This window comes from Microtus ochrogaster, linkage group LG8 (assembly GCF_000317375.1).
Source record: "Microtus ochrogaster isolate Prairie Vole_2 linkage group LG8, MicOch1.0, whole genome shotgun sequence".
Taxonomy (NCBI): Eukaryota; Metazoa; Chordata; class Mammalia; order Rodentia; family Cricetidae; genus Microtus; species Microtus ochrogaster.
Window position 1 is genome coordinate 23,701,690 of NC_022033.1, and position 15,311 is coordinate 23,717,000.

Below are 15,311 nucleotides of genomic sequence, written 5' to 3' on the forward strand. Positions count from 1 at the left end.
TGTCCTGCCTCAACTTCCTAAGTGCTGGGTCCTATACCTAGGCCTGGCTTCAGGTTTGTTTTTTTTTTAGGCAGGGTTTTCACTACATAGCTGAAACTCAGGGATCCACCTGCCTCTGCCTTTCAAGTGTTAGGGGTTATTGATTATTTTTACTATTTTGAAGTACTGGTGATTGAACCCACATTACATGAGGGCTATTCTACAGAGCTACAGCCTCAACCTCATTTTTTATCTTAGTTTGGAGAGAGTGTGAAACTTGGGTAATCCTCCTGCCTCACTGTAGACTGTCATGTCTAACTTGTTATTTATTTATTTATTTATTTATTAAAGATTTCCGTCTCTTCCCCGCCGCCTCCCATTTCCCTCCCTCTCCCCCAATCAAGTCCCCCTCCCTCCTCAGCCCGAAGAGCAATCAGGGTTCCCTGCCCTGTGGGAAGTCCAAGGAACCCCCACCTCCATCCAGGTCTAGTAAGTTGAGCATCAAAACTGCCTAGGCTCCCACAAAGCCAGTACGTGCAGTAGGATCAGAAACCCATTGCCATTGTTCTTGAGTTCTCAGTAGTCCTCATTGTCCGCTATGTTCAGCAAGTCCGGTTTTATCCCATGCTTTTTCAGACCCAGGCCAGCTAGCCTTGGTGAGTTCCCAATAGAACATCCCCATTGTCTCAGTGTGTGGGTGCACCCCTCGCGGTCCTGAGTTCCTTGCTCGTGCTCTCTCTCCTTCTGCTCCTAATTTGGGCCTTGAGAATTATGTCCGGTGCTCCAATGTGGGTCTCTGTCTCTGTCTCCTTTCATCGCCTGATGAAGGTTAATATTCAGGAGGATGCCTATGTTTTTCTTTGGGTTCTCCTTATTTAGCTTCTCTAGGATCACTAATTATAGGCTCAATGTCCTTTGTTTATGGCTAGAAACCAAATATGAGTGAGTACATCCCATGCTCCTCTTTTTAGGTCTGGCTTACCTCACTCAGGATAGTGTTTTCTATTTCCATCCATTTGCATGCAAAATTCAAGAAGCCCTTGTTTTTTACTGCTGAGAAGTACTCTAATATGTATATATTCCATACTTTCTTCATCCATTTTTCCATTGAAGGGCATCTAGGTTGTTTCCAGGTTCTGGCTATTACAAACAATGCTGCTATGAACATCGTAGAGCATATACTTTTGTTGTATGATAAGGCCTCTCTTGGGTATATTCCCAAGAGTGGTATTGCTGGGTCCAGGGGTAAGTTGATCCCGAATTTCCTGAGAAACCGCCACACTGCTTTCCAAAGTGGTTGCACGAGTTTGCATTCCCACCAGCAATGGATGAGTGTACCCCTTTCTCCACAACCTCTCCAGCAAAGGCTATCATTGGTGTTTTTGATTTTAGCCATTCTGACAGGTGTAAGATGGTATCTTAAAGTTGTCTTGATTTGCATTTCCCTGATCGCTAAGGAAGTTGATCATGACCTTAAGTGTCTTTTGGCCATTTGAACTTCTTCTAACTTCTGTTTTAACTTTCAGTTAGGTAGTAGGATCTCAGTAAGTTTCCAATGCAGGCCTTGGGCTTTTGATTCCCCTCAGTCTCCTGCGATGCCAAGATCAGAGGCCTCTGCTACCAGGTCCAACTCTTATTTAATAAGCTACTTGTATGCTTGCTCCCTTGATGAAGGTTCAAAGCTGTTAGGGAGGAGTATCTATCCTGCTGGGAGTCCTCTATGAGAGTGACTTGGTTTGAGTTTTCCAAGTTTATTTTTTTAATTAAATTATTTATTTTTATTTTATGTACACTGATGTTTTGCCAGCATGCATCTGTGTGAGGGTATGGGATCCCTGGGAACTGGAGTTACAGGCAGTCGTAAGTTGCCATGTTGGTGCTGGGAATTGAACCAGGGTCCTCTGGAAGAGCACACAGTGCTCTTAAGCACTGAGCCATCTCTCCAGCCCTGAGTTTTCCAAGTTTAAGCAGGGGACCTTAGTGGTTGGAGAGGTGGTGGGGTAGAAGAACTGCAGACAGATACAAAAGGGACTAAGTGAAGAGCAGGTATTGGAGGCCAGGCCCCAGGCAGCTGCAATGCTGTCGTGGAGTAACGAGGTCCAAAAGGTGCAGTTGTGAATCTGGAGTCTCAACAGTAGGAGTGTGAGGCTTGGGTAGTGGGGACACATGGGGTCTTTTATGATGTGTACTCCCAGAGCCCACCTCATCTCTGTCTGCATCTTCATCAATTGCACAGAGCTCAGGACAGTGACACACAGCTTCATCAGAAGGGGCCTCACAATGCTCGCTCCTGTGCTCACCACATCCCTTTAGTCGAGACCTTCAATGGCTCCTATAACCTTTTCTGCTGATATCCTTGTTTGATATTCAAGGCCTTTCCCACTCCTAGTTCAAGTGGTCCCCTCTTCCTTAAATGACACGTGGGCTGACGGGCCACGCCCAGCCTCAGTCACCCTTCCTTGGCCTCACACTGATGTCCAGAGAGACACTGCCTCATGGCAGGCCAAAGCCATGGAATCAGAGTCACCTCTAATACCCTTGCCCTCAGAACCTGCTAAGACATGCTCTGTGATAGGTACTAGGGACAATGAAATGTTAGTAACCAGGTGATGGCAGGCTGAGTACTGAAGCCAGTGTTCTGGCTCCTTACCTAGCTGCCACTCCACCTTCCTGAACTGCCGACACCTGTTACTGGGGCTTGGCTTAGGGTCAGGCCAGGTGCAGCAACCTAGACAGTGCCCACTGTTTATAACGCCTTAGCTCCTTGTGTACCAGCTTCTGTTGATGCAGCCTTTGTAAAGAGAAAACGAGGGGATTGTAAAGTAGGGTTGCCAAGATGTCATTCTTAACAGGGTCTCACTGTGTAGCCCTGGTTAGGCTGAAACTCACAGAAATCCACCTGCCTTTGCCTCCCAAGAGTTGGGAAAGTCATTCTTGAAATAGATGTTACTTGAGTAAATCCTGTAGGTTCCATGTAGAGGGCTAAAGATAGGTGAACCTTCAAGGAATCACACTGGCTGGAGAAAGTGTGAGAACAGCCATTCTAACAGCAGCACCCTGGACAGAGCTAGGGTAGTAAGGGGTTGAGTAAGACTTACTAGGGAGACCCTACTGGCCGAGAACTTGCTATGTAGATCCACACTGACCTTAAATTTGTGGCAGTCCTGCCTCTGCCTCATAACCATCACGGCCGGCTTAAAATCCTATAAACATTTTCTTTTTATTCATGTGTGTGAGGGTTTGTCATGTGTGTCAGGTGCTGGAGGAAGGAGGTCATCAGATCCCCTGATGCTGGAGTTACAGGCTGACTGAGAGCCGCCTGACCTGGGAACTCAACTCAGGTCTTCTGGCACAGCCCTCTAGCCCCAAAGAATTTTTTTTTTTTTTTACAATTAATTGTTTGTATGTGTGTTTTATGTATGCGCAAGTACCCTTGGAAGCTAGAATCTTTGGTTCTCATGGAGCTTGTGAGCTGAGTGCTGGGACTTGAACCTGGGTCCTCTTCAAGAGCAGTACTCTGAATCAGTGAGCCATCTCCAAATAGTTTTTGCTGTCTTTTTTTTGGAGGGGGGTGTCTGTATGTATATCTGTGCACCACATGCCTGGTGTCTGGGCACCGGATCCCTAGAACTGTGGTTCCTGACAGTTGTGCGCCACCATGTGGGTACTAGGAATTGAACTCAGGAACTTTGGAAGAGCATCTCTCTAATCTCTGGTTTGAGGCAGGATCTCATGTACCTCAGTTTGGCCTCAAATTCACTATAAGCTCGAACTCTAAATCTTCCTGTGTCACTTCTAAGTGCTGGGATTAGAGACACGTGCCACCATACCTGTTTGGCTCTCTCCCAACCCCCAGCTCCTCCTCCCCTTTTATTGAAAGGAGGCCCTTCCCACATAATATATACTGATTACTATTTCCCCTCCTAATCTTCCCAGTTCCTTTCACCTCCCCTCCCCTCCTGATCCACTTCCTTTCTGCATACTGTTAGAAAACAAAACTAGTTAGGCAGCAGTGGCACACACCTTTAATCCCAGTATTCAGGGGGCACAGAGACAGGCGGATCTCCCTGAGTCGAGGCCAGCCTGGTCTACAGAGTGAGTTCCATCAAAGGCTCCAAAGCTTCAGAGAAACTGCCTCAAAACAAAAACTATCACATCAGAAGTAAGACAGGACAAACAGCAGGAACAAGCCCAGGAGAAGCCCAGGAGAAGCCCAGGACTCAGACACCTGTTCATGCACATGCTCGGGAATGCCATGAAAACTAAACTGGAAGCTACAACAGACCCGCAGAGGACCTGGTGCTGCCCTGTCCCTGCTGCCTCTGAGTTCATACGAGCTTGGATCAAGTTGACTTACACCTTAAGTTCCTGGTGTCCTCCATCCCTCTGGCCTTTGTGCTCTTTCCACCTTCTCTTCATGGGATTCTTTGAGCCCTGAGGGGAGACATCCTGTTTAGGGCTGAGTGTTCCAAGGTGTTTTACTTTCTGCATCATGTCTGCCTGTGGGTCTCTGCATTTGTTCCCATCTGCTGTAAGACAGCTTCTCTTGATGATAGCTGAACAAGGCACTGATCTTTGATTATAGTAGAAGGTCATTAGGAATCATGTTGATGCTTTTTTTCTTAGAACAGCAATATTTGGTTTTACTCTAGGTCCTTGTGTTATCTAGTCTTGGATTCTTGGTCATCAAAGTAATGCTGGATATGGGTTTCATCTTGTCGAGTTGGCCTTAAGTCAAGTCAGGTATTAGTTGGTACCTGCTACAAGTTTTGTGCCACCAATGCCCTAGCACATCTAGCAAGTAAGACACCATTGTAGATCAAGGATTGCTGGCCAACTCGCTGTTTATGTTCCTTTTGTTAGCATGCAGAGTACTTTGCTATATCAAAGATGTTAACACTGACAGTAGGGGTGAAGGCTCTATGTAGCCATCAGTTCTGACTTCTCCCTGTTGAATGATTTGTGTAGGTGTTATTTTCAGCAATGGGGCTTTGCCATCAATTTATGGAGGGCAACCTGTAGTCTTGGCAACAGCCTGGGTGGTTTGGAGATTCCCATGGGACTCCTTTGGACAACAGCTCAATTAGACGCAACACAATCCCAGTACTGGAAGTTTTACTTGGTTATGAGATAGCCATTTGGGGTTCTGTCTCCATTATTTGGTGATTTTATTTAGATCACTTTGGTGTATGTATATATTTTAGGAAGTTCCTACTGTATTAGGTTCATACCACCGCTCAAATGGCTCTTAATTTTACCCCCCTCTCCCTTTGATCCTTCTGTTCCAGCCACCCCCTCTCCACCATCTATCCATAACTATTCTAATTTCCCTTTCCCAGTGGTATCTATCTGCTCTCCCACCCCATCCTAACTGCTGTGGGTCTACAACTGTAGCTATGTTATCTTTGACTCAACAGCTAATACCAAAAATATGGCTTGGCTCTCTCATGACCACATTCCCCCTCACAATCCAGGGGAAAAGCACTGCTAGCACCCCGAGTTACAGGAGCGATAGATACATCTTGGCTCTGGTACCTCTGATATCAATGCTGTCAAGTTTGGAAATGCATATCCTTGGGTGGCAGAATCCTAGCTACAGAAGCAGGGACAGTGATAAAGGGTTCTACACAGTCCCACAATGTGCCAAGACCAACCAAGCCTTAAGGTTAAGGGGATATCAAGCAACATCCAGCACAAGAAAAAGGCTGAATCTTAAGTTCTTCTAGAACTTCCTAATATACCCAGAAAACATCATCTGAACTTATAAGATAGAGCCTCAGAAATACCAGGTGTGGTGGTACCTTTAGTCCCAGCACTTGGGAGGCGGAGGCAGGCAGATTTCTGAGTTTGAGGCAGCCTGCTCTATAAAGTTCCAGGAGAGCCTGGCTGCTATACAGAGAAACCCTGTCTAGGAAAGGGGGGGGGGCAGGGAGACAGAGACAGATTCAGAAGAGGTTGAAGCCCAGAAAAAGCAAAAGCAGCTAGAGGATCACCCTGGATAGGAATTAACTCAAGACAGAAGCAGCAGGCACCGTTTTGTCCTCCAGAGGGCACCTGACACCAAACAATGAAGCTGAGTGAGACTTAGTTAAGTATTGCCACAAATTAGTTATCAGTGAGATTAAGAATTAACGCTAGTACAGAAAAAATAAAATTTTCACAAGTCCGGGCTGAAATTTTGTAAGGAAATAACAAAAGTTACTAGGAAAAAATACACCCTAAGTCCCTTCCGTAGCTGAATGTTCTTAGTAAAATCCTCAGTGGAGAAGAGCGTAGAGAAGCAAGGATATCTGTACACTGTTCTATATGACTGGCACTCAAGTGCAACCAGCATGGCCACTTAGGCCTCCCGGGGACAGAGAAGATGGCTGTAGCTGGCTCATGGAAGGATCTAACTGCAAGTCCTTAAAGACTTCTGTGCTAGAGCCCCTTCCTGATTGCCCAACCCCATGCTCTTTTGTCCACAGCCCCACTGCTCTTCGTCAAAGACCTGGGGTTGGGAAGGGAAGAGAGAATGTGTGTGGTACGTGACGATACCAAAGCCCGCAGCAAGCCACTGTGCCCTATGCACTGTTACCAATATACTATCTTGCCCAGACCTAGTCCAGCTTGAGTCAGAAAAGGAATATAGCATTTTTATTAACTACTTTAAGTAGAACAAACTAAATACGTATTTAACAGTTTTGGTTCATTTATACAGTACATTAAATAAGTTATGAACAGAGTTAAGTAACAAAAGTTCCTATTGAGTCAAATGACACAGCACAGGAAAACCAGACTCAAATGTGTCCTGCGGGTGGCTTCACATTCATCACCCACCTCTGCAAACCATGCTTACAAGCTTGGCTCTCTATTTACATTATTGGTTTTCTGTAGGGATGGAGCCTTTGTAGCCTCATCGGGAACTTGGAATGCCACAGGAGTGGGATGAAGGTCTTCTATCAAGCAGCCCTTTAAGCCATTCACTGAACAAGTGTTGCAGCTTCTCCCTGGCAAAGCAGGGACTGGGCTGTCCCTGACAAGACACCAGCTGCACATGCCCTATTTGGTATAAGCATTGACAGTTTACACTGGGCAGCTGGAGGCCTGACAAGATGGGGTCTGAGTGGGAAGCAGCACCTCTTGGGCTATGGAAGGAGATGGGAGGGACAAATCATCACCCACCACCTCAGCTTCCTCCTGGCTCACACGTACTCCATCATCTTTGGAAATGGGTGTCAACACATGAGGCAGAAGCAGGTAATTCGGCATTTTGGCTTTACAAGGAATATACTCGAGTGGGCAGGTCCTGCCAAGCAGCTGCTGGGTCAACGATCTTCCACAGCTGGCCACCTGGCCCACACTGGCCAGCTCAACTCCTTCTGGCTTTTCTCACATTTGGTTCAAACACGTCACCACGCAGTTCTCTTCAAACATTCATCAAGGCATACTGGCTTGGTCTCCTGAGCCAGGAGCCTGGAAACCTTGGTTCTAGTCCAGTTCTGAAGAAAGCCTCCAAGATGTGTCCTATTTGGACACAGCCCACAATCCCGTCTGCAGTTTCCAGGACGATGGCCATCTGCTCATTCTTTATGCTCCGTCCATAGAGAACCCACTACATACACTTGCAGTTCTGTTGAGTCCACACATACTTGCTGAGACAGCTTCCAGAACCACTCAGAAAAATGTCTTCACCCTCTATGAGTAGGTATGGGTCACTTCATCTTTTAGGGCTAGGACTAATACAAACTAAAATACAGATATCCCCTCTGGAAGATGTTGGAGTTGACATCAAGACGTGAAGCACTTCCTGGGGACCACACTGCAGAAGATAACAGCTAACGCCCTGAGTAGACCTGAGGGGGGCAGATGGGGCAGGTGTTTCCACACAGATCCACGGCAGCATGTGACTTAGTGCCTTGGCCTGTGCCCTCACCACCACTTGTCAGCATGAGTCAATCTGATTGAGCTGCAGGGCCCTTAGATGTGTCTTTTTGTCAAGATAGGTCTTATGGAACTGAGGTGGACCTCAGAATTGCTACGTAGCTGAGGATGATCTTAAATTTCTGATCCTCCTGCTTCTACCTCCCAAGTGCTCAGATTATAGATATTTACCACCATGGCTGGATTATGTCATTCTGGAAATCAAGTCCAGGACTTCTGTATGCTAGCCACACCACTAAGTAAGTCACACCTCAACCTAGCTTCCACAGCGTCCTACCTACCAAGTCTTCACCGTTTGCTGGAGGGATGGTTGTATAACTCCAGTTTGGCTACCTTCGATCTTGTCTGGTTCTTCCAATTTTATCTCTCACTTGGTAGAGGATGATAAAGCCCTGATCTTTTCTGTTCCCCAAATAGTTACTACGGAGGCCAAGCCTCTGAGCAGCCTGGCTCAGTTGTTTCTTCTTTTCTATTAAGATAGAAAGGTGGGAATGAATGGAAGGTAATGTTCACGTCCAGCCTAGCAATAGGTCATATTAGCAGACTAGAAATGAAGGGGAGCTGGGACTCACTCATCTAATTCCAGCTCCTACCCAGATGCTGCTGCTCCTCCTAGGGAGGAGTTGGAGAATGCAGAAAGGAACTCCTTGAATCTGAAAAGCAAGCCGTATGCAGATGCCGCTTAAGAGTCAGACAGCGACAGGTCTGAGAACTGAGCTATACAGTGTGAAGTACTGTCCAGGTTTATAGACAAATCTGCAGGGCATAGAAACTAAGCAGGCCCCAAACAGGAATATGGACTCAGAATCTGACAGGGCAACCATGTAGCCCACAAAGTAGACCTTTAGGCCAGACTTTTGCTGTAGAAACTTATCTCCAACCTGGTAAGAAGCAGTGTGCTGGTTCCAGCTCTTTATTCTAACTACCTTGAATATCTGCAAGATTTTAACAGTTAGGTGTTAATCCAATAGACTAATGAAAAATGGATCCAGGGTATACCAGGAGACATTCTCAGACTCCCAGAAACCTGTGGTCTTCTTGTAGCACAGAAGTCTTGTGTCTGAGGTTATGGGGTAAGTATTGTCTGTACTGACTCTACCTAGTAAAGTAGAGCTGTCCTCAGTGGCTAGGATACTACAACAGCAGTCTGATGGGGATGTCAGCAGGGAAGGCCAGGCTGCACTTGGCTGTCTGACAAGCAGTGAGTCTTGGGTATTCTATGCTGACACATGATTTTAATTGTCTAAGTTTCTAAGACTGAAAATCCTTGTTCAAATAAGGTAGGGCCTCAAAAATCTTAAAATTAGCTGTGACTATATGCAAGAAAAATGACATCCATGCTTTTATGGCGCAAGGGCTAGTATTCAGACTTGGTCATTGTATAGAAGGTGACCACAGCTTCCAAAGGCCAACAGGATCAAAGTCAGTGACTCATTCCAATTGACTGCATAAAGCAAGAGGATGCTGGGAGATACTAAGTGGTAGGGGCAAGGCCCTGGGACTCCTCACAGACCTCACACAGCAGTAGAAAAGGTGTGGGGCAGAACTCAGCCTGACAAACAGGGTACAGATGGTATTCTATTTGGAGACTCAGATAACTGGAAAAGTCCCTGAAGACGGGAAGAAAAACCACTCAGGCTTTTCAAAACTGTTCCCACACTTCACAAACTCCGAGCTGTGAGGAATGCTATCACAGATAAAACACAGAAAAGAGGCTAAGAACGTCCAGCTGATAATGAACCCATGAAGTGGCATAATGCCACAAAACCAGGTCCCATCAGAGTCAGGAACCACTGCTCAAACTGTAGCCTAACAGGTACCAAACAAAACCTATGGGCAAGAGACACCCCCAGTGATTCAGACATGCGCAGTCTGAGAGAGAAAAGGACACACGGAACAAGACGACTGTTTAAACAGTCAAGCAGCAGCAGAGGGTTTTGCATTTTCAAGAGGTGATGCACTCAATATTTTAGTTTGGCCAACATGCTAAGAGAAAAGACTAGCACAATGGTTTCATCCTCTCTCAGACCAATCCATGCGATGGATGTTATTTTTTGCACAAGCAAAATCAAGTAAAACACTGGAGTTGGGGGAGGGGTGTTCCAAACTAATGGAGCTGGGCAGGCTGGAAAATCTTGTCCAGAATGATCTGTGATGCTTGGGGAAGACTGCTTTCATTTTTTTTTTTTTTTAACCATTTCTAGAGACTTTACTGGTAGCTTCTTTCCGGCATGTCTGGGTGTCTTAGCAGGCCTGAGTGGCTCAGAAGTCCTGAGGACTGCTTTGTGGTCTATTAGACCCTTCACTGTCTTTTGAGGGTGGGACGAGGTTCAAGAAACTGTTTGGTGGCAGGGGGAGAAAAGGTCTCCTTCAGTAGCCTGCTACCAGCCTTTAGACCTCTCCTATGGATGGTTTGTGGCACAGGTGCCTGGTGGGACACTACTGACATCTGCTGATGTGAGGAGTCAGGGGAGCTGGTGGTCTACACTGAGAAGCGGCCAGATATATCAGTTTTGGCTGGAAGAGAAACATCAGGAAAGCCATGGATGGAGGATGCAGCTCAAGCTACTTCCTATGTGGAAAGAATGACACACTAGTTCTCCAAGGGACACGTGGCAATCCTAGAGAAACTATGGAGTGCCTCTTGGATGCTTTCTGCCAATTCGCTTCTTGCTGATGACTCAACAGCCACTTGTTCTAATTGCCAGCTCCCTGGTGCAAGCATTCGGCCACGTGGAGTGGTCATCAGGGTGGGTGGAGTCTGTGGCTCAGAGTCCATTGGCATCGATGGCTGTCACAGAGGCAGGTGTTGAGGAACGTGAGGTGGTGGCTGAGGTCTTGTCCAGGGCTGGGCTGGGCACACTGCAGTCAGCAGACCTGGCTGAACCCCGCCCTCCAGGGAGCAGTGGCCGGCTCTGGCTGTGGGGACTGTGGCCATGCAGACTCTGGCCACAGAGGCGGTGGTGCCGCTCCCAGTCCTTATGCTGGCAGAAGGAACCACAGTAGCGAGCAATATTGCAACCACTGCACGTCTCGCTGGCTTTTCGGCCACAGTTCCAGCAGTTCTGCAAGACACAGGCATCAGTTAGTGGCTGGTGATATCTTGAGGGTCAGGCTTGCCACTTCTCATCTGCATGGTAGAGCAAGGGTCGTGGAGCTACACACCTGTGGGTGAGTCCTCTGAGGATGACCTTTAACTCCTGATCCTCCTATCTTCCCCCCACCCCCAAACACCAGGATCATGGGCACATGTCACCTGGCCCAGGTCTCACAATTCCCTTCTGGAGAAAGACAAGAAATCTACATGAGGCTTGAACAAACATTTTCTATAGCAACCAATGGAGGAACCATCTTTACCATTTTTATTGACAATATTTGATCTTTTGTTCCCCCTGAGATAGGGCTTCTCTGTGTAGCCCTGGCTGGCTCAAACTCACAGACATTCACCTACCTCTGCCTCCCGAGTACTAGGATTAAAGGTATGAGCCACTACCACCTGGCTAATATTTGATCCTTTAACAGACTTTTAAAGGAATATAGGAAAACAGATTCCCCCCACCCCCAAGTACCTGCCAGGGAACCAGGATGGATGAAAGGGAGATGGCTGGACTACTGCTCCCTTTGTCCTCTCTGCCTATTCCCATTGCTGTCATGCCATATTGCTGAGGGGCTGAGGGGCAACTTGTCAAGGCCACGGAACACTGAGGTACCTAAAGTAGAGCTCGGGGAGTTTCCTTACTGCTTGCTACATTTATTCAGAGCGGGGGTAAATACTCCTGAGGCTCAGCAGAAAGCACCAGTTAAGAACAGTAATTCTACCATAGAACATAAGAGCTAAACAAGGTTTGGTGAGAGCTCAAGTAGCAGCCATGAAAGCAGCAAGACAGCCACTATGTCACTAAATACATAACTTACCACCATACCTCTAGATAGCTGGGAGCAAAGGCAGCATTAAAGATAAAACAAAACAAACAAAAAACCTACTCCTGTGTAGCTCCATCATTGACTCCCAAGTCCTTTACTACCTCTGGGAGGAATGCAGCAATGACATATGGATGCTCTACACAGGAAGACTCCCAGCCCCACTGCAAAAACAAAGTGTTTGTTTGCTTTAAGGATTCTAGTCTGGTAAAGCCATTAAGGACTTAGCAATTTGCCTTCTTGCCTGCAAGGCCACCAGAATGGCAGAAGTCCATCTCAAAGACTGACTACAACATTAACTAAGGAACAAGGCAGCTTTCTCCCTAAAATCAGGATGCTTGACCAGAATACAAAACAGGCCTACTGGTTCTTTCCCAGCATTGTAAGATGGGAAAACTGAGGCCCAGATGTGCTAAGGCTAAATGTCATCAAAGGGTTGGCTATTTAAAGCCTAAAGTCTGGTCTACTTAGGCCCTGATACTCCAGAAATAAACTTACTTCAAAGCACATCAGAAAAGACTACATTCGGTTCCCGGTCAGGGAACCAAAAAAAAAAAAAAAAACAGAAAAGACTACAGATCTCTTCTAATTCAGGCTTCTCAAGAAATATACTATAAGGACAGTAAAACCTTGCTAGACGACATAATTAGAGAACAGACATAATTGTTAACATTACATTCATACATTTTCAGGCAAAATGTGTTCCAGAGTCTCTGGAACACTATGAGTCTGATGGGTTGCCGAGGAGCAATACCTCAACAAATTGATGGCACTTGTGAGGAACAAGCCAGGAGCCCTGCTATACACTGCCTCTCCCTTCAGGTGTCTGCAATGACATCTAAAAACCAGGTCGGAGCACCAAGCCACCATCTTGGTTGTCATTAACGATATCTTCATGCTGTATGAAATGTAGGATAAAGTAGCAGTCTCCACCCAGAGATAGGCTCATAACGTGCAGGTATAATACAGTTAGTGTCAGGAGAACTTGGGCAAAGGAGTGGCACTGGCTTGTAGTTCCAGCTACTTGGGAGGCTAAGATTTAATTTGAGACCAGCCTGGGTAATAGGTGAGACAACTTCTTGGAACCAAACAAAGGGTTTAAGCCAGGCTTGGTGGTGCCTGACTATAATCCCTGCATTTGGGCAGCAGAAGCAGGTGAGGAAGGAGTTCAAAGTAAGTCTTGGCTATATAGTGAATTCAAGGCCAACCTAGACTATAAGACCCCATCTCGAGAACAACACTTGGCCTCCCCAAAAGAAACTGTTTACTCTTTGATCACCCCCTCAAATTAGCATTTCTCAAAACCTGAGCCCCAGATTTGGCTCTTCTGTGGTTCTTGTGGGAAGGTCAGAAAGCTCCTGAGTCAGGAGTCACATGAGGCAGGATTGTGATTCTAGGATCTCCTTTGCTAAGCAGAAGCCACTGGTTATGTCAGCATCTCACGTAAGCTCTGTCAGAATTATCTGGGGCTTGTCAAAACCTTGGATCCCAACTCAGAACTCTTGGCAGCCCTGGCCCACAGGAGAAAAAGACTCTCTACTTCATAGTCAATTGCTAATTTATTATATTTGCCAGAAAAGTTGGAGCTGGAGACAGAACATGCCTTGTTGGAGAGATAAGGTCTTTCTGTCCCTCTACCCTAGGCAATGTGCTGGGCAGTGGTGGCGCATGCCTTTGATCTCAGCACTCAGAAGGCAGAGGACAGGTAGATCTCTGTGAGTTTAAGGCCAGCCTGGTTTACAGAGTGAGTTCTAGAACAGTCACGCTACAGAAAGAAACCCTGTCTCGGGAAAAACAGACAAACAAAATCATCCCAGGCAGAAAAGAAGCCCAGGCTGACAAAAGTAGGAGGTGCTATAGTTTGTTTACACACCACTGAATACTATAACACTGTGCACTCAGTTTATCTTCACAAAAGCTACCAGGTCAAAAGGACAGGGCAGTTGTACCCTCTATACAGAAAACTGATTCCTTAATGATGAGAGGTCATTGTGAAGAGAAGGTGGGGGTAGCATGCTTCTCCTGTTTTGCACAGTTTCGCATGAAATGGAGAAACTGCTATTTATTCAGCAGGATTTTCTTGATGAAATGCAAGACAATCAGCCTTTCCTTTCTGGTCCACTGCCAATTCACCAAATGCTGAAGATGTCTGTTCTTCCTTTTGAAATGTAAACTTGCCAGGATCCATGCTGGCACACATCTCACCTATAGGCTACTTTTAGTTTGCTGCTTAAAATTATAGCTACTATAGTCTTATTCCTTATGTTCTAAGCCTAAAAAATGACTAAAATGAGGTTGGCATGATGCTGCACACCTGTAAATCTACTGCACTGAGGAGACTGAGACAGAAGGATTGCCTTTATTTCAAGAACAACCTGGATTACACAGTACCAGGCCAGACTAGGCTATATAGAAAGATCAGGTCTCAAAAATCCACTACCGCTGGGTGGTGGTGGCGCACGGCTTTAATCCCAGCACTCAGGAGGCAGAGGCAGGCGGATCTCTGTGAGTTCGAGACCAGCCTGGTCTACAAGAGCTAGTTCCAGGACAGGCTCCAAAACCACAGAGAAACCCTGTCTCGAAAAACGACAAAAAAAAATCCACTACCCTTAAAAAAAAACTAAAGACTAAAGACTAAAATGAAAGTTATAGGCTGGGAGTAGTGGTGTACATCTCTGATCCCAACACTTAAAGGCAGGTAGATCTCTGTGAGTTTGAGGCCAGCCTAATCTACATTGCAAGTTCCAGAACAGTCAGGGCTACATAGAGACCCTGCCTCAAAAAAAATAATTACACAGAGAAATTTCATTGATTTCAAATACACTAGTGCTAGGACTGAATGTATGCATCTCCTCTAGGGCCTGAGGCAGGTGGACGCTGGCTTCAAAGGCAGTTTTATAAACTCAGCATGACCATGTCTCAAAATAAAAACAATAAAAAGACTGGGATGCAATTAAGAGGTAGCACATTTGCCAAATAAAGGCCATAAATGTAATACCTAGTACGGGGGGATAGGCGGCAGGCAGGGGTATGACTGAACTGTCACAATGTTTCTGCCTTTCCATCTTTTTTTCTTCTTTGTGACCTGTTTTCCCCTATGTGTACCAGGCTCACTTGAACTCTTAAACTCACTGGCCTCAGCCTCCCAAATGCTAGGATTACAGGTGTGTAACATCATGCCCAGTTGCAATTTTTCATTGTATTGAAGCATCACTGAATCTTGGGCCCTGGATAGGGCATTGGAAGGCCTATCTTATCTGCCACTCCGGCAAATTGAGAATCAACATCTCCATAATTAGATTACTGTGAGGTTTAAAAAGAGGTACACAAACATAGTTAGGTTTCACTGCACACAGTGAAACCACTACAGCTGTAACTGGGACAAACTCCGCCTTCATGGAAGCTAAAACAATATACTGTGTGTATGTGATAGACTATAATGAATCTAAAAGAATTATTATTTTGGTTTACCTTTTTTTTTTTTTTTT

General features: G+C 46.0%; 1 protein-coding gene across 3 annotated transcripts in view; it reads right to left on the reverse strand.

Annotated features, from left to right (window-relative positions):
- Positions 1 to 6,600: 6,600 nt before the first annotated feature.
- Positions 6,601 to 15,311, reverse strand: part of Cbfa2t2 (CBFA2/RUNX1 translocation partner 2) — a 94,960-nt gene continuing 86,249 nt past the window's right edge. For all 3 annotated transcript variants that reach the window (XM_005363102.3, XM_005363101.3, XM_026787099.1), the window contains one exon: positions 6,601 to 10,967. In XM_005363102.3, the coding sequence (XP_005363159.1) occupies positions 10,671 to 10,967 (297 nt within the window). In that variant the 3' untranslated portion in view covers positions 6,601 to 10,670. The remainder of the gene's footprint in view (positions 10,968 to 15,311) is intronic.